Below are 27,725 nucleotides of genomic sequence, written 5' to 3'. Positions count from 1 at the left end.
TCATGGGCTACTTTTTTTTATTAGCAGCAAGGGATCTTTTACAAGCACCATCCCACAGATAGGGTAGTACATACCACGGCCTTTGTTACACCAGTTGTGGAGCACTGGCTGGAACGAGAAATAGCCCAATGGGTCCACCAACAGGGATTGATCCTAGACCGACCGCTTTACCACTGGGCTTCTGCAAGTGGAATCATGTTAATGGAAAGCATGCCACAGATGAACATATTTCAGACAGGAATACGTATGTATAGGAAGACAAAAATAACTGGTTTTTCCCCCCCGACAGGCTGATTCTTCAGTCATTTAATAAATTGACAGTAACAGAATTTTAGCATACACAAATGTGTTATTACATGGCATAAGTAAACACATGTTTTCCAAAGTTTATACCGATGGAAAGAAATAAGGTAACATATAAATAGTAAGCACAAATAGTGCAACCAAAACCATCATCCATAGTATCAGGAAGTTAACTGTTACTGGCAGTCATTTCCACAGTACAGATATTCAATCCCACATTACAACTCTGTATTTTATACTACTCTAGTGCTTCAGATACCATGTGGTCCCTTACTTCTTTCCACCAGTACATATCTGACACACTAGTAATGTGTTACATTAATCGGACTTAATTTCCACTTTATGTGTATTCCAAAACAACATGATGAAGTGCTTCTCATCTCAGTGGCAAAGTGGGGACTTCAGTTATTTATTCATACGCATTAGAATACATTCTTGGGTCTGTGAAACCACAATGGAAAAAAGATGTCACATCTAAATTAAGACCAGCATTTAACTTAGTGGATTAAAGCGAAGTATGCAGGGGGTTTTAGGGGTTTTTTTTGTCAGACCAGTATGTCAGAATATACAGGTAAAAGTGAATACATATACACATCAACTAACATTCCATGTTGTGTATTAAAACTACATTTTTATAATAATTTATCTGTGATTTTCGTTACTTTTCACAGCTGTTTAGTTTAGTCTATAGAATGTTACTATTTTGTCATCCACTGATTCACTAACATTTATTTAACAACCATTAACCTCTTTTGTTCATGCTAGACTGTGGTCAAGCCAATCATTCATTCGTTCATTCGTTCATTCATTCGTTCGTTCGTTCGTTCCTTCATTCATTCATTCATTCAATCATTCATTCTTTCATTCATTCTGACACTATTCATTTCAAGACACAGGACATAAAGGTCAGTCAAATGTGAAAGTCATTTTGCACTGATGTAATAAATGTGACAGACACGACAAATATATATACAAAAGGATTTATTTAATTTTAGAACAATAAACATTGTTGCAACCAAGTTTTTGGAAGAAAAAAGGAAATAGTGCTCAAACTACCTTTTCCCTTCTTTCTCTCAAGTTATTGGATTCATATATACATTAAATTCACTCTATATAGTTTAGTGTGATGTTTATATTAATTAAATTAACTTCAATTAGTTTTAATCATGGTTTAACAAATCCACTAACCCTTAGTGAACTCTTGGTCTGAAAATTATCATCTGTATTACTATAATACATAGGGCACTAGCCAAAGATTATGCAAGGGCTAGTGACTTTCTCAAACATTTGGCGAACAATGGTTTTAATCAAAAATGGATTTTAAGGCCAACTTGTATGCAAAATATACAGTGAATAACTGGTTACTGTTTTATGATATTGGTTGCATCCTGCGAAGGTTAGCATGGCGAATGCAGTGAGATTCTGCTGCTCTTGTGAGACCACCACTGTTATCAATCCATTACTGTAATGCAAATTTTGTTGATTTTAACTTTTATAATCAGCCCAAATGATATTTGTGAGAATTCCCATATATTTGCAGATTGTGGATGCTTGCAATTCGTATCATTGGGAGTTATAGTAGAATACTGTGAGACTAAATATTTTATATGATGACCAAATGCAAATAACAATAATAATATGAACATGGACACACACATTTCAAACAGATCAGACGAAGAAAAATCTATATGTTAAACAGTGATGTAAATAATAGCTAACACACTGTGAAAATGGTTGGCTTTTAATTTAGTTCTCAAATCACAATAAAATATAGGCGCCTTTTTTCTTTACTTTTATGATGTTGGGAGCATAGGATATCTTGAGGTGGATAAGTTGTTGTTGGGCATAATTCTCACCAACAACTATGTTTATTTCAAACCATCATTATACTGTGCTTACTGTCTCCTAACATAAATATTATTAAATATATCACTGTTCAATGATAAGATCTTTGGCAAAGCTTGTGTTCATCAACAAAACAAACACAACAGATATGATACTTAAACAAATGCAGGAGAGAGAGAAACAAAGACATGAGATACTGTGACAAGAGATAATTAGTAGCACTCACTCCACACACAATGCGTCCACCTCTATTTTCCATCTCAATATCCGTCTGTTTAATAACCCTGCTCATTCCTTCACCTGACTGACCTCAAGCATACAGTGTCCTATAATAATTGTGTTTTAAATACCCCAGCTACATCGTCCCACATAAATTGCTACACTTCCAAGCCTATCTGGAATAGTACACTCGGTAGTACAGCGTCTTTGATCTCCACAGAGAGTACGAGTTATCAAACTTAAGCAGGTAGACTCCTCTACCGGGATACGTGTGGCTGCCACAGTACACTTCTTCGTGGCAGTCACGGCGGTACACCGGAATGATTTCATCAGTTGGTGGTCGGTTGTCAAGCTTTTTGCCTCTTTCTACGTCGTCTTTCCCTGATAAAAACAAATAAAAGTTGCTAAAGTTATTTGATTGTATGTTTTGAAATTTTTCAAAATCATATTTTATCCAGTACCAGCAAACAAATGTTTCAAACATGATTTTATTTATTTCATAAATGGGTATGCAGTGTAAATATTTTTCTTCCTTGCTTTTCTTTCAGTCATATTGTGTGCAGTAAAACATTACAAACTGGCAATGAATATTATTGCAAAAATAACTATTATCTTAATAATAACCAAGTATATTGTATATTGATGTAAGTAAAATATATATATATCAATTTTTTTAAATAATTATTTCCCACTTCTCTGGTTAGTCAGTAATCATTTCATGATACACTACCAACTTTTGTGGTTACAAAATAATTAAATATACCTGTCTGTACCATATAACAAGCATTTAGAGAGTATTGCTAAAGCAATAAATGTCCGCTACGGGCCCAACAAATTTTCTATCTCCTAAGTTCAAGGGCCATAACTCTGTTAAAAATGTGTATATCAATTAAAGTCAAACTGTACATAATAAGCCTACACACAAAATTTCAGCTCAATATCTTGACTATGTGTAGGACAGACAGACAGACAGACAGACAGATGGAGACAAAATCCATAGTTCCCTTCATTTGGACTGGTAGGGAACTAATAATTCATAGCAGCATTAAATTTGGGTGGCACAATTGGTTTTTAAAGGGACTGTGTTTTTTCAATCAATAAAACAGGAGATATATGGTTTATTGGGTTTTTTGGAAAGGCCATTCAGTGAAAGAGACTAAATACATGCAGTATAATACATAAGCACAGTGGGATATAACATGATCATCATGTATGTGTCATACAGCTTTGCCCTATGATGCAGGTACGTTCACCTGATTATTGATGTTCTTTTATTCATATCGAGTATGAGGTTTGATTATCCAAACCTTGTAATTTTTGTTTCTTTGGGGTGACTTTTTACCTTTTATACCTTTCACTACTGGCATGATAACATTGTCACACCAACATTCAAAGTTACTGTCATACAATGACTAACCTACTACAGGCCGAGTCACACAGACTATGTGACTATATATATATACATGGTAAAGCATTCGCTTGATGTGCAGTCGGTCTAGGATTGATCCCCATCAGTGGGCTTATTTGGCTTATTCTCTTTCCAGCCATTGCACCACAACTGGTATATTAAAGGCCATTGGTATGTGCTATCTTGTCTGTGGGATGGTGCACTTTACCATAAACAGGGCAGTACATACCACAGCCTTTGATGTACCTGTCATGGATCGCTGGTTGTGACTGGAAAAGAACACAACCCCAATGACGGCAACTGATCTTGCGACCCACTGCACCTGGGCTCATGCTTTTAAAACTTTTAGTCTAGACTGAATTTCTAAAGACCCCACATGCATACTATTTGTATGGCGTTGCCCTGGCTTTATAGTACCAGACTCTTCCTACACTCTAAAAGTTTTATAACACTGGCCTCGGTGTCGTCGTGGTTAAGCCATCAGACTACAGGCTGGTAGGTACAGGGTTCGTAGCCCGGTACCGGCTCCAACCCAGAGCGAGTTCTTAAGGGCTCAATGGGTAGATGTAAGGCCAATACACCTTCTTCTCTCTCACTAACCACTAACCAACTAACAACTAACCCACTGTCCTGGACAAACAGCCCAGTTAGCCGAGGTATGTGCCCATGACAGCGGTTTGAACCGTCATTGGATATAAGCACGAAAATAAGTTGAAATAAATAAATAAATATAACGCTCGGCCGGAGTCAAGTGCTCCACCACCGAGTTAAAATTAAAGTTTGTTTTTGTTTAATGACACCACTAGAGCACATCGATATATTAATCAATGGCTATTGGATGTCAAACAGCTGGTAATTCTGACAGTCTTAGAGAGAAAAACCTGCTACATTTTGTCATTAGTAGCAAGGGATCTTTTATATGCACCATACAACAGACAGGATAGCACATACCATGGACTTTGATATACCAGTCATGGTGCACTGGCTGGAACAAGAAGTAGCCCAATGGGCCCACCGCCGTGGATTGATCTTAAACCGACTGCACCTCAGGCGTGTGCTTTACCACTGGGCTACATCCTGCTCCCTCCCCAACTGAGCGACATCCCCCCCCCCCCCCCCCACTATTACTGTAGAGGGTGACACTGCCTTACCTGTAGGTGTCTCAGCTGTACCTTCTGCTTCCTCCTCAAATTCCTCCTCATCACTCGACTCACTCACATGAACACTCACAGTGTTGCTGGGTGCTATTGTCCACTCAAAATACACACCAAACCCAACATCGTAATAGTCTGTGGCAAACTCCCAAAACAAACATGTCCCATCTTCGTGAGTTGGAACTCGAACCTGTAAATTTTAAAATGCAAACTATTAATAAACAGAATCAATCACAAACAAATTGAAAGTATGATGGTTTTAAAATAATATTACATGCTATAATGCCCATATTGTTGATATGTCCTGAAATATTTTTTTTATTTGCTATTAGTGAATTTTATGCACAAATTTATTATAAAATTATTTTTACGTTTACCCTTGGTCTGTGCAATACCTGAAGAGTTTTCAAAATGCCATAGATCCAATTATGTAATTTTTTAGAAAAACATGGTTTTTGTACAACATGATATAGCATCTATCATACAAAGCACAGTTTTAACATCTTGTTCAATGGGCACAGATTGTGTTTTGATGTAAACATTATTGTGGTATTTTTTTAGTTGTACTCATAACAGTATACTTTCACTGCTAACTCCAAAATCTGGAAATTGATGCACATTTTATGAAATATTTAACTGATGTGTATGTTCATGAGTGCATAAACATTAATAAAGTTTAAACTAATGCAGCTACCATGTCAAAATAATACTAAGATAAAGCACATATGTCCACAACAGAATTACTGTACACACACATCTCACCACACAAATAAACAAGGCAGGGAAAAAAAACGAAAAACAAAACAATTTTGTAAATCAAAATTGTAAAGCAACAAAAGTTTAAAGCTGACCTGCTACCCAGCTATCTACACAACATGGCCTTTAAATGGAGATTAAATTATGATTAGTGTCCGGGGTGGGGGAGGTTTACTGATCAAGACAGGTGCTTGCTAAACAAAGCACTCTTTATATCAAGTCTGTCTGTACCACTTAACCTGTAGTTTAATCTAAATGATCATGCTAGTGTTTTCAACAGCAGCAGTCTGTCATTCTGTAACATAGTTTAGATTCCGCAATTTGTCATATTATGTTATTTGCATCTATTGTTTTTTATTCGTTTTTGTTTGTTTCATTAGATTTCAGTAATTATACTTGGTTTCCTGAATAACAATCCCAGACAGGATAATACATACCACGGCCTTTGATATACCAGTCGTGGTGCACTATCTGGAGTGAGAAATAGCTCAATGGGCCCACTTTTATTAAAGAATTCATGTTTAACTAATGGTGGTGGGTGGTTTGCTGAATGCCATTATTTCTCATTGCTTTCTTTAAAACAGGTTAATACAGGTATCTCATTAGTCTGAACGTCTATTTGTGAGTACTCACAGTTACTGTTTCTCCTGAGCCTATCTTAATAACAGAGTCTTTGTCGTTTCGAAGGGAATCTTTGAATTCTTTTAAATCTTTTCGTGTCCACATGGAGGCAGCAGCTATTGAAGGCATGTCATCTAAAACACCGGAAAGCAGAATCTTACAGAATGACAGGAAAACAAAGAACATAACAAGACAGATTCCACAACGCAAACCAATATCAATGTCAGGCTATATTATCATAATGAGGGATAAATACCAAGTGTGAGATTTTTGTTTGAGAGAACGTTTTGAAATTTCTAAAAAAATCATATTTTATCCAGTATAAACAAATAAATATTATTATAACAGATACAAACATGATTTTATTTATTTCGTAAATGGGTATGCACTGTAAATGTTTTTCTTCCTAGATTTTTTTCAGTCATATTTTGTGCAGTGAGACTTTACAAACTGCAAATGAATATAATTTAAAAAATAATTATTATCTTAAAAATATATTTTTTGAGCATTTTTGCATTTATAAGCTTCAATTGTTTTTTTTATTATACATTATGTCAACTTAGTTTGATAGTGAAATAAAAGAAACTGTATTATGTCCCTCATTATAACCATGAATACAGCCTGACTGTTACCACCACGTACAACAAGCAATATCACATACACATATCAACAGTGTTCAGCTAATCTGAATCCAACTCACAGTCGCTGTAGCCAGAGAGGAAATTTTGATCACATTTTCTTTAATGTGCCGTACACTGTTCTTAAACTCGCTCACATCTTTACGTGTCCAGAATGAAGCTGGCATTAGTTTGGGCACCGACAGGGTGTCTGATGCTGAAATAGTCCACATTCCAATAGCATACACCAATAAGCTTCTAAGTCAAATATATGATAGAAAGTATAAGTGGGTGGGTGGGTGGATGGATGGATAGATGGATGGATGGATGGGTTTGGGTGGGTGTTTGGGTTGGATTTGGTTGGATGAATGAATGGGTTTTGGGTGGGTGTGTATTTGGGTGTATAGGTGGATGGTCGCATGGATGGATGGGTTTGGCTGGTTGTTTGGATTTGGTTGGATGAATGGATGGATGGATGGATGGATGGGTGGGTGGGTTTTGAATGGGTGTGTATTTTGATGTATGGGTGAATGGATGGTTGAATGAATGGATGGGTGGGTGGGTGGGTGGATGGATCGATGAGTATGGATGGATGGATGGATGGACAGGTGGGTTGGTAGGTAGTTAAAACTGGTGGATTTAGTTGGATAGGTTGGAATGGGTGTAGTCTATTACTGAAAGTTATGCTACACAAAATTGTGTCCATCAAAAGCCAACCTCTAAAACGTTTTAAATGTGAACTTAGCTAATTTACTCTTTAAAAGACTGGAAATGTCTACATACTGACTTGTACCTGTCTAACAGTCTCCAGCACAGGAAAGTAGTCAAATAACAGACAGTAACCATATGTTTCAGTCATCTTCCGTCAAAATTAGCATTTTACAGGTAATATAATGCTGACATATAAATGTATGAAATTTGCCATTGTAAAGTTCCACACAACAGGGCACAAAATGGATTTAGAGAACTTCTGTGAGCCTTAAATTACAACAGTGTGAAAGTGGGAATGTTTTATTTAACAATGCTCTCAACACATTTTAATTATGTTTATATGGTATCACACAGATCATGAAAGAGGAAATTTGCTGCCACCACGTAATGGGCTACTCTTTCCAATTAGCAGCTTGGGATCTTTCATATGCAACATCCCACAGACAGGATAGGACATACCGTGGCACTTGTTGTTACACCAGTTGAGGAGTACAGACTAGAACAATGGTGGGAATGAACTTTCCACACAGTAAAACTATTAACATCTCTATCTGAAGTAACTGGCAGATGAATGAAAGAACCATTACCTTCTCCTTACTCCTCAGGATAGGACATACTGTGGCCCTTGTTACACCAGTTGAGGAGTACTGACTAGAACAATGGTGGGAATTAACTTTCCACACAGTAAAACTATTAACATTTCTATCTGAAGTAACTGGCAGATGAATGAAAGAACCATTACCTTCTCCTTCCTCCCCCGTGTCATCAGTAGTACCATCCCCCTGATCGTCGCGCTGCCTCTTTGGCGAGCCAGCCAGGGTGACCGGACCAACAGGTCCGTTCTGCACCACATGGCCGATGTTCTGTGGGCTCTGTGCCGTGCTGTTCATGGCCTGCATCTGCTGCATCTGCTGCTGCTGGTGAAGCAACTGCTGCTGGTAGATCTGCTGCATGTACTGCTGGAAGTGCTGCTCCTGAAGCTGGTGGATCAGCTCCTCTTGCTGAAACAGGCAACGCATTATTTAGAGAATAACTAACAAGCTACGAGGAATTTATGAACTATCTGTCCCAAGTGAATGAATGTTGTAAACCCGAGCCTTTGGCGCATTCACTCACGAGGTTGATTAGATAATAATTATATTTCTATGCTACTAAAGCTGCTGCTTATGAAAATATACCGTTTCATGTTAATGAAAGAAAGGAGTCCAAAATGTTCGGTAAATCTTTGTAGATGGTATAATGTAGGGACTCGTGAATGGAAATATTATATGAATGAAAGTGAAGTTCCAGCTGTGGCAAACAACCAACCAAGTGTCATTATAAAGCCAGCCAATCAGTGGCTGTAGAAGCAATCTGCATACTGTGCAGAGAACGAAAAAAAATATTACCCATATATTTGAGCCCATATGAGTAATAATTAACAATATTCAGCATTCATTGACTGTTCATCATAGAACTTTGTTTAGTCTTTTCATTAACACTTAACCTGACTCTAAATGTAAGCAATTTCCCCCTCTACTCATGGACCAGTGCGAATATCCTAAGTCAATAAAATGTTAAGATCTTTCATTCTTAGGGGTACCACCATTCAACCACGGGCCTATCTGTTCCTTCTTTCACTCTTATGATCAGCACACAGATCTTTTAATCCTGACTTTATCCATAACAAGGTCAGTATTTAGCTGAGTCGAACAAGTGTTCGCCTGATGTATTTTGGTCTTAGGATCAAACCCCATTGGCGTCAGGTGTCAAAAATATGGTGACTGTTCCATCAGAAACAGCTGTCATCAATTAACATCAAGACTTATTTTTTTAAGTAATACATACCTAACTTTAATATACCATTTATGAAGCATTAGTTTGATGCAACAGATAGGTGCTATATTTCAATAAAGGTACTACTGAGAAATATGAATCATAAAAGAACTACCTTAAGCAAAAACACTTGAAATGATGGTTTAGAAAAAGTGGACTATTCATAAAATATCAGAGCCTCGACAAATGCCAATTAACGTAGACTCAGTTGATATTTTCCATATTAAACCACATTTGTGACGAATCCTCTATGTATATATACTGAGAGAAAGAAATAAGGGAACCCTTGATATAATAGACAACATTTTCAGTCACTGTCTGTATAATGTGCAAAGATGTAATGTTGGATTGAATGTCATCAATGCGAGATCGAACATCAGTAACCCGGTTAATTGTCCGACACTGTGGATGAGGGTTTGGGTTATTTCCTTCCACCAGTACATAAGCTATTTCAAATAAACTGTGTCTATATACCATTTGTGCATTTCCTGGGTACTGTTGTTCTGCATACTGCTTGAATTGTTGGGCTGTTTGCTGGTTCAAAGCAGTTCGGATCTGCATTCTAAAATTAAATAAATTGTTACTTTAACTGATATTAATAAATTTAAAATAACATTTCTATATGTTTTTTATTTTTTATTTGTCATGTCATCAGTATTCGAAATTAAGCTTACTTTTTCTAATCTTAACACAACACTCGAACTTAAGAATTTGTCTCCCACAGCAATTCTTTGTTTAAATTGCCATGGGTGACATGACACACACCGATGGCAATTCTTTGTTTAAATTGCCATGGGTGACATGACACACACCGATGGCAATTCTTTTTTTAAATTGCCATGGGTGACATGACACACACCGATGGCAATTCTTTGTTTAAATTGCCATGGGTGACATGACACACACCGATGGCAATTCTTTTTTTAAATTGCCATGGGTGACATGACACACACCGATGGCAATTCTTTTTTTGCCTAGGGCATTTTTTTTTCAAAGTGACTTCTGCAGCAAACAAACACGACTGAAAGGTTATTTTGCTATATGTAGACATATTTCAAATGTTCAAATGTTATACACCAGGGCCCGGTAACACAAAGCACTCGTAACACTTACGTCAGACGTACGCCACACATTATGTATGGTGTACACATTATGTATGGCATACGTCTGACGTAAGTGTTACGAGTGCTTTGTGTTACCGGGCCCTGGTGTATAACATTTGAACATTTGAAATATGTCTACATATAGCAAAATAACCTTTCAGTCGTGTTTGTTTGCTGCAGAAGTCACTTTGAAAAAAAAATGCCCTAGGCAAAAAAAGAATTGCCATCGGTGTGTGTCATGTCACCCATGGCAATTTAAAAAAAGAATTGCCATCGGTGTGTGTCATGTCACCCATGGCAATTTAAACAAAGAATTGCCATCGGTGTGTGTCATGTCACCCATGGCAATTTAAAAAAAGAATTGCCATCGGTGTGTGTCATGTCACCCATGGCAATTCTTTTTTTAAATTGCCATGGGTGACATGACACACACCGATGGCAATTCTTTGTTTAAATTGCCATGGGTGACATGACACACACCGATGGCAATTCTTTTTTTAAATTGCCATGGGTGACATGACACACACCGATGGCAATTCTTTTTTTGCCTAGGGCATTTTTTTTTCAAAGTGACTTCTGCAGCAAACAAACACGACTGAAAGGTTATTTTGCTATATGTAGACATATTTCAAATGTTCAAATGTTATACACCAGGGCCCGGTAACACAAAGCACTCGTAACACTTACGTCAGACGTACGCCACACATTATGTATGGTGTACACATTATGTATGGCATACGTCTGGCGTAAGTGTTACGAGTGCTTTATGTTACCGGGCCCAGGTGTGTACATTTTGCCATCATTGAGAAGCTTTACCATGCTACCGACCTACAGCAATTTATATCTCAATGATGGCAACTGCTAACAAAATAAGGTAACTTATGAAATAAGATAACTTATGGTAACTAATAAAATAAGGTAACTTATGGTAACTAATAAAATAATATAACTTATGGTAACTAATAAAATAAGGTAACTTATGGTAACTAATAAAATAAGGTAACTTATGGTAACTAATAAAATAAGTAACTTATGGTAACTAATAAAATAAGGTAACGTATGGTGCACAACATCTGACATGATGATAAAGAAAAAAAAAAATCGTACTCTTGTTCCATCTGGCGTTTGCGTTCAGCCTCCTGCTGCAGTTTGGCCTGTTCCTCCAACTCCTTGTGTTGACGTTCCTCAGCTTCCTGGCGCATCTTCTCAGCCTCTTCTTTTCTGGAAAATAAAGACATACAAATTACTTATGTGTGTGTGTGTAACAAGTTATCAGCACGTTATCTTGCTTAGCAATGAAACTGCATCCTTGCTTTAAAACAATGTTACAAGCTCATCTTAACATACTACAACCCCTGCAATTACAAAATGTCCACGACAAAAAAACATGCTATTGAAAAAAAACCCTGAATATAGTCCAAGGCAAAACAGTGCCATGGAGAACTAAAAAAAACCTCCATGACAATCTCTACGGCATTGCAGATAGCTATAGGCAATTGGAGGGGTTGTACTATTCTATTGATTAATTACTAAAGTACTTTAAAACAAAAACATCTCCTACATTTTAATTAACTTGTACCTTATAGCTATCATTGTTAACTGCCTTCATATAACATTCAAGACTGTTGACATGTTTTTTAATATTATGTAAAGCAAACTGTGGAATGAAGCCCTTATTCTGAGACTGCCGAAGGGTATGGAAGAATGGAAGAATGGTATAAAACAGTAAGAAAACCAACGTGCATGATCTATTCTAAATGATTAAATAAAGAAAATATACTCGAGATTGCAACTGTCTACAACATTTACATGTAACACTGGTAATTCCAATCTCTTACTCTCTCTTTATCTTCTCATCACGCTCAGTCTTGTGTGCCTCCACGAATGGCTTGAACAGAGGACAGATGCTGTCGAGATGTTTCACCAGTTCCGCCATTGCACTCTCCTTGGACATGTCCCCCAGTGACTGCCAGGCTTGCCTGGAATGCAAATTTACACAGTTTTTACTAACAAAACTTAAGAGTGAAAGCAGCTCTCCAAATTTATGAGGTGCCACAAAAAGCTGTTTTGATGTTGATCTGAAACAGCAGTTTTATTGTTATTGTCTGTACTAAATTGCCATGTTACTATTTTGTTGCACAATCACAAATAAACTAATGCATCTATGTGTACTGAACTCTTCTTTGCTAGATGGAGTAGAATGCTGCACAGCCATGGATATCTCACTTGAGGTGCAAAGAGTCGTAAACTCAATTCCACACAGTGGACTATTTGAAGTATATTAAAGACAGTGGTATATGCTATCATGTCTGTGAAAAAGTGCACGTAAAATATTCCTAGTCGCTATTTACATTTTAGTTAATTAAATTACAAAGGGGCAGTACTCTGCTACAAATTATGCACAACATAAAATTTCAAATCATTCCACTAACAAAGGCTAGAGTGCTTGCCATGACAAGATGATATTCATACATTTATATAATATTACTAGAAAGCCACTACTGAATTACTTTAACTCATCAAAGAATTTTTAAAACACCAACAATCTAGGACAAGTAACTAAACAATATCTAGGGAGATAAAAATTTAAACTAATTTACTGTTTTTTTTTCTATCTTTGTAAAGAAATTAATTTAACTGTCCATATACATGTATGTATTTTAGACTTGAATATATACAGTCAAATTTCGATCACTCCACCTTCGATCTTTCGAAAACTTTTATCTCTCGATCTGAAGCGAAAGTCCTGGTTGAGTTGCTGTACAAACTAGTAATAACGACCTTCAAAAACTAAAACTTCGAAAACTCGATCTCTCGACCTAATTCTTTGGTCCCGCCATAAAGATAATAGAGTATGCACCTCTAAAACTCGATGCGTGTGGATTGCCAATAGTATTTTAAAGACGAATCTATTGTCAATTATGTCAATCAAGCAAAGCGCGCCTGTCTCGGGTGGTCTTGACTGTCAAGGATTAAGGTAATAATTACAGAATAATAGATCGCCGACAAAGCAGAATGAAATGATCCTGTGTTTGGTAATCGGTGTTCGTCCATGGTAAAGAGCCTCGCTACGTAATACTTAATTACAGACACAGTCTGGTTAACTTCAAACAGCATTTGTAATAATTGTTAGTGTTGTTTGTATTTGCTCTCAAAGGCTTGAATCAGGGTAAAACTTTAGGTTTTATATTTATGTATCAGTTAATATTTATTAATTCCCAGTCGTTTAGTTATGTTAAAAATGGATACATCACAGATCGAGCAATCTGGGGAAGGACCCGGTAACTTGGGGTTTGCCAGATCGGTTTTAAAAAGTTCTGCTTTCTTGTCATCCAAGCAATCTTGTGTAAGGCCCAGAAATGGGGGAGGGTGACCAGATTGGAGAAAGAAAACAGAGGTGTGAAGCGTAAATAATTTTATGTAAAACAAATGTACTTATAGTGTTATTCAGCATTCGGTGTTTTATTTGTTAGTTACATTTCGCCATGTTTTGACATCTGTAAAATACGTCAACGTTACTTTCTGTTATTTATATATGTATGTAAATGCCTTCTTTCTTTTTCTTTTTTTTTTTTTTTTTTTTTTTGGGGGGGGGGGGGGGATTTCTTTTTTTTTGTCAATAAATACATGTAGCCTATATGTCCAAGCATATATTTCAAATTCATCTGGGTTATCTTTTTTGTTTTATTTACTTACTTTTACAATATACGCAAAATGAATGTACCACAGGCGTCGAAGATGCCAACAGCTGGGAGGGGTGGGATGGGATGGGATGAGATGAGATGGGGTGGTGAAATCAACCAGCTGCAATGCTGCAATGCAGTTTCAAATTTGAACTCATATATATACTACTCAAAAGAATTTAAGGGTCAGACGATATTTTCGACATTATTTTTTGAATGTCAATTATATTAGCTAGACCATAATGTCACGCATGGTATTGTTCCATTTTGACGAATGTGGGTCTAAGCAACCCATAAATGAATTAAAATCCACTGTCATTGACACTGTCGACTAGTTCTAATGGCGAAAACATGCTTACATTTGCACGTAAATTAAGGCGAAAGCGAAAGGTCTGCTAAGTGTCCATAACTTGCTTTTTTCACAAAGCGCTTCATTTGCACGCTTTGCATGTGTATTCCATGTTCCCAATGCTGAATTTCCGTATAATTGGAGCTTGCGTTCGTGTACGGTGCACACTCCAAATTCGACAATGGTACGACTTCAACTGACTATCGAAGATCGAGGAAGGGCTATTGCTTGGCTTCAGAATGGCAATACGCAAAGAAATGTTGCTCTGAGACTTGGTGTCAGTCAGAGTGTCGTTGGCCGACTGTGGCAACGGTACCAAGCAACGAATTCTGTTCGAAATCGTCCACGTTCGGGAAGACCCCGAAGCACTACAAATAGAGAGGACCGCTACATCACCAATATGGCTCTACGTCAACGCACAACCACTGCACGCCGATTACGTGACAATCTGCGGACTGCGACTGGAATTCGAGTGTCTGATCAAACCATACGCAATCGTCTGAGAGCCAATAATCTACGCTGCCGTCGCCAGGCTGTTCGACCACCACTCCTACCACGTCACAGAACGGCCAGACGTCACTGGTGCACGCTTCATCTGTGGTGGCAACGTGTTCAGTGGGGTCGAGTGATGTTCACTGAGGAGTCCAGGTTTAGTCTCCAGCTCAACGACGGTCGGGTTCGTGTCTACAGATGTCCTGGGGAGCGCTTCGCTGACGTTAACGTTAGACAACGTCACCGGTTCGGTGGTGGCAGCGTCATGGTGTGGGGCGGCATCTCTATCCACCACAGGACCCCCCTCTATGTGGTGGATGGCAATCTGAATGGAATCCGCTATCTGAATGAGATTATCCGGCCGTTGGTTCTCCCAGGCCTTCAGCGGATTGGCGGCGGGGCAGTTCTGCAGGATGACAATGCCAGACCCCACCGCGCCAGGGTGGTAACGGACTTTCTCAGACAACAAGGTATCGCCAGGATGGATTGGCCAGCATATTCGCCTGACTTGGCCCCAATAGAGCACGCCTGGGACGAATTAGGCAGGAGAGTTCGGGATAACCATGCCCCTCCGGCCAACCTTCATGATCTGGGTCAACTTCTTATGGCAGAGTGGCAGGCCATTCCCCAAGAGTTCTTCAGACGTCTGATCAACAGCATGAGGCAACGATGTGTCGAGTGTATTCGCGCCAGGGGTGGATTCACACACTATTAAACAAATGTTCTAATGTGTAAAATCCATGTTTGACAACCTTCAACTTTGACAGCATGTCATGTGACTTTCTTGTATACAGTGACATTTATTTGTGGTTTTTTGTAAATATGGAACAATAAATTAAATTTTTGGTGTAGTTTACATCATCAATCTAATACACTCTGAAACTTATTTGGTTATAAATTTTTGACCCTTAAATACTTTTGAGTAGTATATATATTAATTTTGAAAACTCAAACTCCCTGAAATTCGAACTATTTCCTCGTCCCCTTCAAGATCGAGTTATCGATGTTTGACTGTATATATACATGTACAATGTAACGATGCATAAATAAACACTTAAAAAATATACGTAAACAAGCAAAAATAATTGATAAATTTTAATAATTTAACAAAGAAAAACAAATGTGCTCTCAAAACTGTACATGCAATAAATGTATACTGATGTTTATTTTGTAAAATATCAAATAAAATAAAATTTGGTACATAGCATGGAATATGTATATCTACATATATATGCATGTATTTCAAACAGCAACTGAAGTGTATGCACACTGAATATTATTTATTCTGCAATCACTATATATATTGTCATCATACATTGTATGAGGATTAGTTTATAATCTATTATTTTCGGTCAATGACCAAAAATATAGCTTCTTGGGATGAACTACTTAAATTTACTAGTCATAATCAACAAAGGAATGTTATATTGTTCAAAGTTACTTATTCTTTTATTTTCACTTGATTATTTTTAAAACCATTTTGCAGACAAGTTTTAATTTAAAAATAAGAAATAAACAGTTGTTATTTAAGAATTATTTTGTTTTGGTGTATGGATATTATAGGCGACACGGCTCAACATGTGTGGACATACATGTACTACTCTATAAACGGTAAAGTTATGAAATAAAACGGTTAATTTAATTCATTTTTCGTGGATTGCAAGAAAAATAAAATAACTAGTTACTTTCTGGAGATATCAGCTATATCCTACTCAGGCCAAATAGCGAACGTCACTCGGCAAAGCCTTGCAGGCTTCACCATTCTAACCTTCGCAGCATAAAGAAGATATCTTAAAACAGAACACAGTTATTGTCTATGTCTTTTAAAACAATAATTTTCTGACATATTAAAACTTGTTATCATGTGACCCCATTTTAGCTGCATACCAACTGTAATAAGCCTGAATAATACACAACATACAATGTTTTGTGAGCATAATTACTTATTCCAAGTTGGCATCTATGTGGCCCACAAGTGGTTGTAATAGATTTATTATGGTCACTTGAAGACTATGCTTCATGAAAACCAACACTTGATGGATTGTTATCCTGTCTGTTCAAAAGAGTATCCTCTATGGGTGTTTTCTCTCACCATTTAGATCAATATCGCAATAACCATGTTACATACCAAATAACCATACAGTAGTTTAAAATGTGCTGGGGATAGGAACAGTTTGTTTGGTTTAATGACACCACTAGAGTATTTTGATTTATTAATCATTGGACATTGGATGCCAAACAATTGTTAATTATGACATAGTCACATAGAGACAACCCACCACATTTTTTCATCAGTAGGGCCCACCGACAAGGATCAATCCTAGACAAACTGCGCATCAAGCAAGCAGTTTACCACTGAGACAGGAAAAGAGGCAGGATGCTTTTACGGAGGATATTTCATATATTAAATAGTGAAAACATAAATCAATTCACTTTTTTAAAAATTGAGTAGGGAACGTACTGTAGTCCAATACCACTCTTTTAAGATTTTTGCAATACATTGCACATCATTTAAAGCATATTAGCTTGAAACTGTTTAAAACAAGAAATTTTCTTTCCACCTTACTCTGGTATCACATTCATTGTATCACTTCATGAAAATTTATACCAAATATTAAAGCAATCCATGAAAGAATCTGAAAGTTATAAGCAACTAAAATTCTAATAAGTTCAAATTGACTGTGACCTTTCATTGGGGTCAGATGCATGGGCCCCAAGAGATATGCAATTGCAACTTGCTTACTAAACAAATATAAAAGTCATCCTTGAAAAGAATCACAAGTTAAACCTTAAAAAGCAAATTAAGCAAAGTTCCAATTACCTTGACCTTGCTGTTTCAGACTCATCTGATGAACAAGAATACCAAATATGAAAGACATCCACTAAACTGATTAAAGAGTCAAATGCAATTTCAAATATTTTCACCAATTCCCAAATGACCTTGATCTCAGATTATAATCGCAGTGTATCAGTAATTCAGTGTTTAATGCAGTCAGAAAAACATCAACCAAACCTTAATTTTCTGTATGACCTTCACTTTGCCCTGCGATCACATTCATGGGGTTGGGGTGTTTAGTTGAAAACTCTCACTTGCTGAACAGCTATGCTAAATTATTTTTAAATTACCATTAAACAATTCAAAAGTAAAAGGTAATTAAGGTAATTTCATCCAAACTTCATCCACAATGTAACCTAACATTAACCCAGCTAAAAGATGCTTGAAGTAAATGAATTTCAGCAAATATATAACATTTACTAGAATAATGTCTGTGGTCATATATGAAATTTATCCAAACTCTAACTTGACTTTAACCAAATGTTAATGAAGTTCAATGGCCAGATGGAAATCGTCATTCAATTGACTTGTATAATGCATAACATGCAAGTCAAAATGGGTGCCTACAGATTAGTTATTTCAAAATAACTAGCATCCATTTTATTATGTATATACATTCACCTGGGAAACACCAAATATAACATTATATTCATATTAAACAGTGGATTTTCTAAACACTTTTATGTTTGGGGAAGGGTATACACCCCAAGCACCCACTCCTTGAATCTGTAACTGCTTAGGTGTCATTTCTTTTTCTGTATAATGTGATGCAGATGAGTGATATACGTAACAAACAGAATCAATTTTATTATTTTAATTATCCAATTCGTCTGGTAATTTCCAATGCAAGACATGTGAATATGCAGAATCAATACAACCTATTTTATCTGTACGATTATACCAATCAATACTGCATTCAGTGTGCACAGACTTTTTAAGAATTATGAACAATGGAAGCCAACAAGCATGCAGTAAAATATATTTGTTGCCATCTTCAAAACACTCATGAACAGAACAAACTACTAGGTGTAAATACATAGACTGGTCAAAGGAATCCAACTTGAATTACGACACCAAAGAGTATCAAGTTGACATGTACATGTATGTACAGTGATTTTTCTAGGATAAATATTTGATGGCAAAATTCTGTGTACATATGTACCTATAGATGAACATGTCTAGTTTTGTCTACCTACTACTTCAGTGAATTATTGTACAAATGCAGGGTTTACGCTGTTACTCGCCAAATCTCCAAATGGAAATTAAAGTTGAATTTGGCCAATATATTTCATTACCAATGCACCAAAAAAGTTCATTAAAAAAACATCTGTCATTCATAGATGTACCGCCATTTCTGCTGTTTGGCTAAATCAAACATGAATTTAGCGACAGATTTTCTTAGCAAGTTCGCCAAATTGCTAATATTTTATGGGCTTCAGCCTAAACCCTGTTACTGAGTAAAATTATTTTAACACTATTTAAAAATCCTAGAAAGATCACTGAAAACACTAACATAAAAAACTAACGGTTAGGAATGAAAACAAATATCATGGAGATACGTGTACATTGTACAGAAAACTCAACAAACTTAATACTCACCATTCACTAGGATCAGTACTGATATAAAATCAATGAAATTACGTTTGAGTGCTTTTGAACAGAGCAACAATATATTCATCTTTGCTTGGGCAAAACATTAATCCTTACATGTGTGTTTAATGTTCTTTGGACATTATTTAACTAATAGTGACAGCATGTCTGCCACGGATTCTACTGTAGCCATGATGATAACTGGCATCAATGATTTTTATTTAAATGAAAGTAATAATCATGTACCTAAACACAATTGGAAAAACTTCTATTAATTGTTTTCTTAGGGGGTTTGTTTTTGTTTTTGTTTTTGTATGGTGGTGCTTTTTTGCTGTTGTTGTTGGGTTGGGGGGGGTGGTAGTGCTTTTTGTTTCGGTCTGGGCTTTGTTTTACCTTGAAATGTAAAAATTAATCACAAAATAAAACAAACACAGCTCCATATATTTTAAATACCTCAATATTATTATTATATATATGTTGAAAATAAAGTTCTGCTTTCCTTTTTACTTCTTTAATTTTTTTTTTCAATTTTTTTCTTCTTCTTTTTTGCTGTTTTGGGGGAACATATACATATACATTTTTCAATTGGCTGGTACAACTGACACATACATAATCTGAGTATAAATTGACTGATGCTCTACTATAAATACTTTACTTGCCTGAAGAAAAATGCATGTACATGTACCTCTTGAAGATATATAATGAACTACAATGCATTTTCAACAGTAATTTCACAATGCAATAATAATGAAAACAGACAATGTTAACCAAAAACACCTATTTCATGTCAAGTGCATGCACTCGTGCATTTAATACACTAAAAAGAAAGATTAAAATAAGAGCTATTCCGGAAACTAAAACTCAATCAAATTAAATAATCTGGCTTTGTCTAAAAGATAAATACAAAATTCCAGACAATTCCACCAGCATGCAAAAGGTCATTAATACACCTCTTGTATCCTCTGCAATGGGCTTATTTCTGAAATGTTGAATCTTAATTGTAAAATACCAACTGCAATGCATTAGGTTATATCATAAAATTAATAATACATTTAATATGCTATACCAACCTTCTGTCATTGCCGACCACATCAAGAAAGCCGACATCTGGAGATACATCTGTTCTAAATTTGCCATAGGTTACCTGCTTGGTATAGGCAACAAGCTTCAATTTGTCTTTGTAGCTAATTTGAAGAGCTTTACCTTCTTTCTCTGGAAGATAAAAACAAACAAACATATAATTAAACTGGAATCTTGAGATTCGTATGTATACAGGTAACCTTTTTTTTTCTCTTTACAAAATGAGAAAACAAATGATATCAAGAATTATGACATTTATAATATAGGATTATTAATTTTTTTTAATATATATAAAATAATTTATACGGACAGAAACACAACTTCATTTTTTCATGTTACATTAATATTTAATGTTTGTAGTGTTTTATCACCTGTTTCTAAGACTGCGATAATTGGCATCATTTCCCACCATTTCCTAAAGGCTATGTCATTTTTATTCCCAAATTTGGAGTAAACATTAATCTAATCTAACCATAAAAAATACTGTCTTTTATTAACATATAAAAAGGGGTAGTTTTGTATAATTTATAATAATTATAATTATCATATATTATAGTACAATTGCATTATTATGAATGCATCATATTAGTATCTATATATTAATAAACATATATTTCACCATTATTACCGTACTGGTTTTACACTTTTAATTATTGATTAAAAGTGTTATGACTGGCTGCATCATATTTTAAATTTTATTGTCAATTTATGGATTGGTCAGGTACACGTGAAGTTAATCACAGGTTACGCTTGTCTGAACACATTGACACGACAGATAGAAATGTATGCTGGTAAAAATCCCATACTTTTCCTCACAAAATTAACTACACCCATGGCACTCTATCTCTATCTTCAGAGTACTCACACATCCAGGAGCATTTAAATAAAAACTGATATTTAATTGACCGCAAAGTTGTTATTGATATCTATAATTATTTAAGTTATTACCCCTAGACTCTGCTGTGGGTTCAGCCTATGCTGAATCCAGGTGTTCTGTTATGCGACTTGTTTTTCTTAATTACCATAATTTGTTTACAAAGGGTTTTTTCATCTTTATTACGAATTATATGTTTAATCTTTACTCAAAATTGCTCTCTTTACCAGTTTTGCCCACCCCCATGTACGCCTTTTATACGTATCACCAGTATCCCCTATGCACACCTGTAATTTACATAAAAAACATAACTACTAATGTTGTACACACGAACATATTATTGAGCTTATACATATTAATATGGGTACTTTTAAAACAATAAGCTTAATAATGTAATGTATATACCTAACTACTGTATGACAAAACACTTTGCTGTCCTTCAGCAAAAAGATAACATCTTTAGTCATACCAAGTTTAATTCCACAAATACTACAAAAACAAGGTCGGTAATCGTCAAATTGAGTAAGGAATATCTCGCAGATTTAGAAACATACATGATAGTATCATACATCAAAAAGCAGTTGGAATCGGCACTCTTGGGATTTTACATTACAAATAAAAAAATGCATTTGGAGGTAATCGGTAACTCTTCAGTGTTAAATGTATATTCAGATTTATCACATTTTGTGTTTTATTTTGCTATTAATATGATTTTGACACTCTTGCTGGGTATAATGTCTCAAATTTGATTTTTGTCTTGGTAATGTTTCAACTGTTTATTTCGACATTCCTCTGCATGTCATACAACATCATAGGATTATGTGATGACATAAGATCCCATCAGTTTTAACACATTGTGGGAAATTATAAGCGTTAACATATTTCGATTCTGATAAACAAAGCAGGAATGTACGTGACTTATGGATGACATTATGTAATAAAACAATTATTGACCACATTTCGGGCAATATTATGTTTTACGGACCGAAGAAATTAATATTGACAGAGGCCAATGGCCGATGTCAATATACTATGGACAACTTAACAGTTGTGCATAATATTAATAATTGCAAGTGGATAGTCAATTGTAACTATTAAATTACATAATAATGAAATTGTGTCCATTACACTATGTCAGTTACACATTGTCTGACAGTGACACTGGACTTGCTGTTCCAATTTGTTTGCATATTTTCACCAAAAATGCATTATCTGCATCATCAGTATGAAATTAAATTTAATATATATATATATATATATATATATATATATATATATATATATATATATATATACGATTTGTTACCCGTTTATTCTACTGAAAAATATGTGCATGCTTGCTCCTGAAGCTGTTTTCATTACAGAGTCAAATGGTAGAAACTGTATTGTTAGGTGACGGCAAGGACATGAATTTCTGTATCGTTAGTTTCATTATTAACTACTGTATAGGTCCTAGTTAATAATACAGCTAGCGGTACAGAAAATCGCAGCTAGTCATTTAGTCAAATTAGTGTACACTTCCATTCATACACAGTGATATGAAGACAAACACATTCCTATTAATTGCAAATATCAAAACTTTTATTAAGATGCCCTTTTGAACGAGTCAATCATCAATGAGCCCCATTTTCTTGGTCTCCCCCCAAGACGTAGTCTTAAGCATTTCTGTTGAGCACAAAAAATATTGTACATTGCTGTAAAAGGAGATTGCACACAATCTGACAAACAATAATAGAAATAGAAAACTTTATTAACGTCAAAAAATAAAAGAACAAGTCAACGACTACTCCATGATTGTTGCGACTGGAGCGTAAACACGCCGGAAGTAATTTAGTGAATGTTCGTGTCGCTTGATACACATGCAAATCAAGGGCAGATAAGTATGTTTCTAATAGAGGCTAGTATTGGGAACACAGGAAACATGGTTGCGTGATACATTTGATTTCACGTATCATAACTGAAAAATGTTAAATATTCTTTCCATAAGTATGCAATTTTGGTAGATCATACTTTATTTCCTATATACAGTCAAACCTGTTTTAAGCAGTCACACAAGGGAGTAGATAAAAGTGGTCGCTTAAGACAGGTGGCCACTGAGTACAGGTTGCCATATATATAGTCTTTAAAACATTTGTTGTTGTTCTGGTTTACCATCTGTACTGCTTGTCAACAGATGTGTGCTTCACAGGCGACTATAAATCAACATTTGACATGTTGTCTCCTTCAGAAATAACGCAAATGGAATGTATTAAATTAACAGTTTGTTTTCTTTTTCCATTTAATTATTTAATTCCTACTTCGTGCGGTGTATTGTCATAGTAAGTGTAGCCTGCCCAGAGGCAATTAGATGCATTCCAGAGTCATACTTTATTAACTGATACACTGTAGAGATGTCGGGACTGAATGGGTACTAGTATTCCTGAAGATGTGAAGACCGGTTATTTGCTGCACCGTATCGCTGTTGTTAAAATATCTCTTTTATATAATAGTAAAATTTTACTGTGGCCGCTTACCGTATTTGACCGGAAATAAGCCCATGTCTTTGAATAAGCCCCCCTCCGTTTTGATAGCATTTAAGAAATTAGGCCCTCATTCGTAAATAAGCCCACCCCCAACTTCGTCACCTTATAAATTAAAATAACACGAAATTGCAAGTTTGCTCAAAGTTCATTTAAAAGGTCATACCTCCTGCAGATAATTAAACACAAATGTAACACAATATTTTACCCACCAGTGAGATTTAGCAGTCTAACAATAACAGTGTGTAACATTGTTTTCAATTTCATGCCTGCAGTATTTCTTTGAAGTATCCAAGCCAAAGTATGAACTAAAAACCAATGTCTATTTTTACCACCACACTGGGTCCGCAGTTAATGCTAATTAAGCAAATACCATATTTTGATTGGCTAAGAACAGTGACCTTAGATTGACAATTTTTTGTAGTGTAAGCTGGCTGCCTGTGTCAGAAACGTGTACGCTATTGAGTTTGTTGTTAATTGATGTTGTTTTAAGTCTTCTCAGCATTAAATTTTGGATGTAAATAAACCTCACTGGTAAGTAATTGTAACATAGAAGGTGTGTTTCTGATAATTAGATACCAGTAAAAAAAAAAAAAATTTAATTAATAAACAATTATTATTTATTAATAACAAATGGAACACTAATTAATAGATATGCTACTGAACGTTTTTTGTTTTCTTCCTAGTTCATTTAATTATTATTATTTATTTTAATTATTATCTTCTTTTTTTTCTCAACAAAACTGGCCCCTTGTCTGGGAATAAGCCCACCCCATGCTAAGCTCACAATGAGTTGTCTTGGCCCCCTGGGCTTATTTCCGGTCAAATACGGTAATACAGGTATTTTAGCGATTTGGGATCCAATTTAGGTGGCCATTGGCCGCATTAGACAGGTGACTGCTTATTACAGGTGCATTTACATTATAAATCGTTTGGGAGGGAAAAAAGTGGCCGCTTAAGGCAGGTGACTGCTGAATACAGGTGGCCGCCAGGACAGATTTGACTGTATATATATATTTTTGATAACTGCAGTGTGCAGATTGCTTAGGACTACAGCCACTGATTCACTGGCTTAAAAAATAAAAGGTATGGTTGGTTGTTTGCTAAGGCCAGAACTTCACCTTTCATTAATTTAATGTCAGTCTCCATTCATGGGTCAGCTTACACATACGTTATACAAAGATCCATTGGATAACTTAGACTCATTTGTTTAATAAACATGAAATGGTTACGGTATGTTTTCACAAGCAGTAGTTTAACAGCATTGAAAAAAAAAATTCTAATGAAACCAAAGTAATATTATTTTGTACTGTAAATATTTAGCTGTAAACAGAATGCATTTATGCTATGATGTCACTTACATTGTGTCATGTAATGTATGAAAGGTTGATGGATTTGTTATAAGACAGCAGAGGGATTTTATATTAAAAACCAGCTGAAAGTGACAACTCAGACAAGTGAACAACCAACTCACTACAAGGAGTTACAAATTATCTGTCCCTTGTGGATGAATGTTGTAACGCCCTCACCATGGTCTCAGGTCTACAACATTTATTCCTCATACATGTTGCTTGTTATTTAGGCCTATTCTGATCATAATTCTCCAAAACATTTCGTAAATCAAAACAACTGTAATATTTTCTGGTTATTTTAATTTTAAAAATATATTTACGATTGGGTAAGACCACGAGAGTAAACTTTTTGCTTATTTTTTTAATATATATGAGGTCCAAATATCATATATTATGGCAGAAATTATGTAAACGAGTATATAACGAAAACACGTCGATATTTTTGACACTTGACGGTGACTTGACTTAAAACCGGGGTCAGTCATGCCTTTCATAATCAAGCTTATACCTTTATAAAATTTCAGAGCTATTTTGTAAAGATCTTCTAGAGTAAAGCCCCATCTTTGCAGATGTTCGTCGTCATTTTTAGAATCTACAGTATTCTTGAGCGAAGAATCTTCCACTGACAACGATTCTAGACCGTTGACGACAGCATCAGACGCCGCCATGACAGTTTGCTAGCCACGTACTGCCGGATACTACTATCTACTCAAATAGTGTTACTTTGTGCAAAGGAAATAGAAAGTCGAAATGGGCGTGGCATAATAATTTTGCCAATGCCTGCTACATATTATATTAAATATTGTCCATGTGACCACAATAAAAAATAAAAAAATAAATTATTATTATTATTAATAATCTGCAAATATTTTAATAACCTTTAAAACATAAAAAAAATCTATTTGCCAGGTTCATTGGACAAAATTTGGGATTTGGTAGGAGGTAACAGAACAGATTTACTGGCAGGGGTTTTGGAAGGATTTTGTCCAGGCGCTGTTTTTTGTTTGTTTGGGGGGTTTTGGGGGGTTTTTTTTAAGGTTTCCTGATTTCAGCATTTAAGCATTATATGTAGCATAAAATAACATACAAATTAGAGAAATCAATCATTTTATGAATTAAATTAGCTCTTGTTTCTTTTGTGGGTCAAATAACAGAACAGGGCTAGAGGTAACACGAGCTAATTACAGGAAGCACTTCAATAAATCTCTGGAGCACTTAAAAGACAGAAACAAAATGAGAATGCATTTTATGACGTATTCGAAAAATCCCGTTTAACACCTAGACATAGGGCTACTTCATACCAACATCCTTGTCCCATAGGCCTACATGCATGACATTGAAATATGTTGCTAACGGGGTGAGGGTGGGGGGGGGGGGGGGGGGGGCAAGCTGATATATAGGCGCCATTTGTCATTTATATTTATACCTTGACGGTATACCATTTCTACAGTAGTCTGTGTCGTCAGAAGGTATCTAATATATAATTCAGCTTTATTATAGTATTTATACATATGTGTAGCTTTAGAGCTATGGAATGAATGAATGAATGAATGAATGTTTAACGACACCCCAGCACGAAAAATACATCGGCTATTGGGTGTCAAACTATGGTAATGAAAAAACAAACTTTAGAGCTATGGAGGCACAAACAAATAAATATTGTAACGTAGAAAATTATAACAAATAAACAATGTAACGAACATACACGAGAGGCACGCAATTGGCATTAGCCTATGCCAACTCTCGATTCATTAAATGTATTTCCTTAGAGTCCAAAAGTAGACATTTTGTACTTGACTGGCAAAACGTTGTATATTGGAAAAATCTTTAAACCAGAAATTAAGCACCACCGGAATTGTATTACAGATAAAAAGGCGTCTAGAAATAATTGTCCGTACCGACGGAAATGTTTTACATATTCCATATTATTATTTACTGGGTATTTACCATATAAATTACTTATGAGTGTAATTCCAGTTCCATAGTTAATTATCATATATTTATACGTTTTCTATATTTTTCTCTAGAATACATTAAATGTTGATGTAACGACAATGTCACTGTCAATCTTGGAGCGGGATTTAGCTCAGTCGATTAAGTGCTCGCTTGAGGTGCTTGCGTCGCAGGATCGAACCATCTGTTTGGATCCATTCAACTGACTGTGTTTTTTCTCTCTTTCCGATGGACCACCGCGGTGGTATGCGCTTTCCTGTCTGTAGGAAAGAGTATTTAAAGAATCCCTTGCTGAAGTATGAAAAATGTAGCGGGTTTCAGTGTGTTGTATCCACGAAATGGTCACATTTACTTGCGAAGTATCAGCCACATGGTTAAAACTAGGTGGTGCTTAATTAATTTCCAAGTGTGTGTGTGTGTGTGTGTGTTGTGTGTGTGTGTGTGT

The 27,725-nt window shown here is 35.7% G+C and overlaps 1 protein-coding gene across 2 annotated transcripts; it reads right to left on the bottom strand.

Annotated features, from left to right (window-relative positions):
* Positions 1 to 58: 58 nt before the first annotated feature.
* LOC121371184 (Golgi resident protein GCP60-like) lies at positions 59 to 25,999 on the bottom strand. 2 transcript variants are annotated; one of them, XM_041496889.1, is made up of 10 exons: positions 25,836 to 25,999; positions 20,573 to 20,714; positions 19,512 to 19,529; positions 12,391 to 12,531; positions 11,660 to 11,773; positions 9,924 to 10,011; positions 8,377 to 8,635; positions 6,319 to 6,440; positions 4,927 to 5,119; positions 59 to 2,748 (listed from the first exon to the last, which is right to left on the bottom strand). In XM_041496889.1, exons 1-10 carry the CDS (start codon positions 25,993 to 25,995, stop codon positions 2,540 to 2,542), a joined length of 1,446 nt encoding a protein of 481 aa, XP_041352823.1. In that variant the 5' UTR covers positions 25,996 to 25,999; the 3' UTR covers positions 59 to 2,539. The 2 variants fall into 2 exon arrangements, with proteins under 2 accessions (XP_041352823.1, XP_041352824.1); XM_041496890.1 differs by lacking the exon at positions 19,512 to 19,529.
* Positions 26,000 to 27,725: the final 1,726 nt, after the last annotated feature.

This window comes from Gigantopelta aegis, chromosome 4, assembly GCF_016097555.1.
Source record: "Gigantopelta aegis isolate Gae_Host chromosome 4, Gae_host_genome, whole genome shotgun sequence".
Taxonomy (NCBI): Eukaryota; Metazoa; Mollusca; class Gastropoda; order Neomphalida; family Peltospiridae; genus Gigantopelta; species Gigantopelta aegis.
Note: the sequence above shows the minus strand (reverse complement) of the source record. Positions and strands in the feature narration are given on the sequence as shown.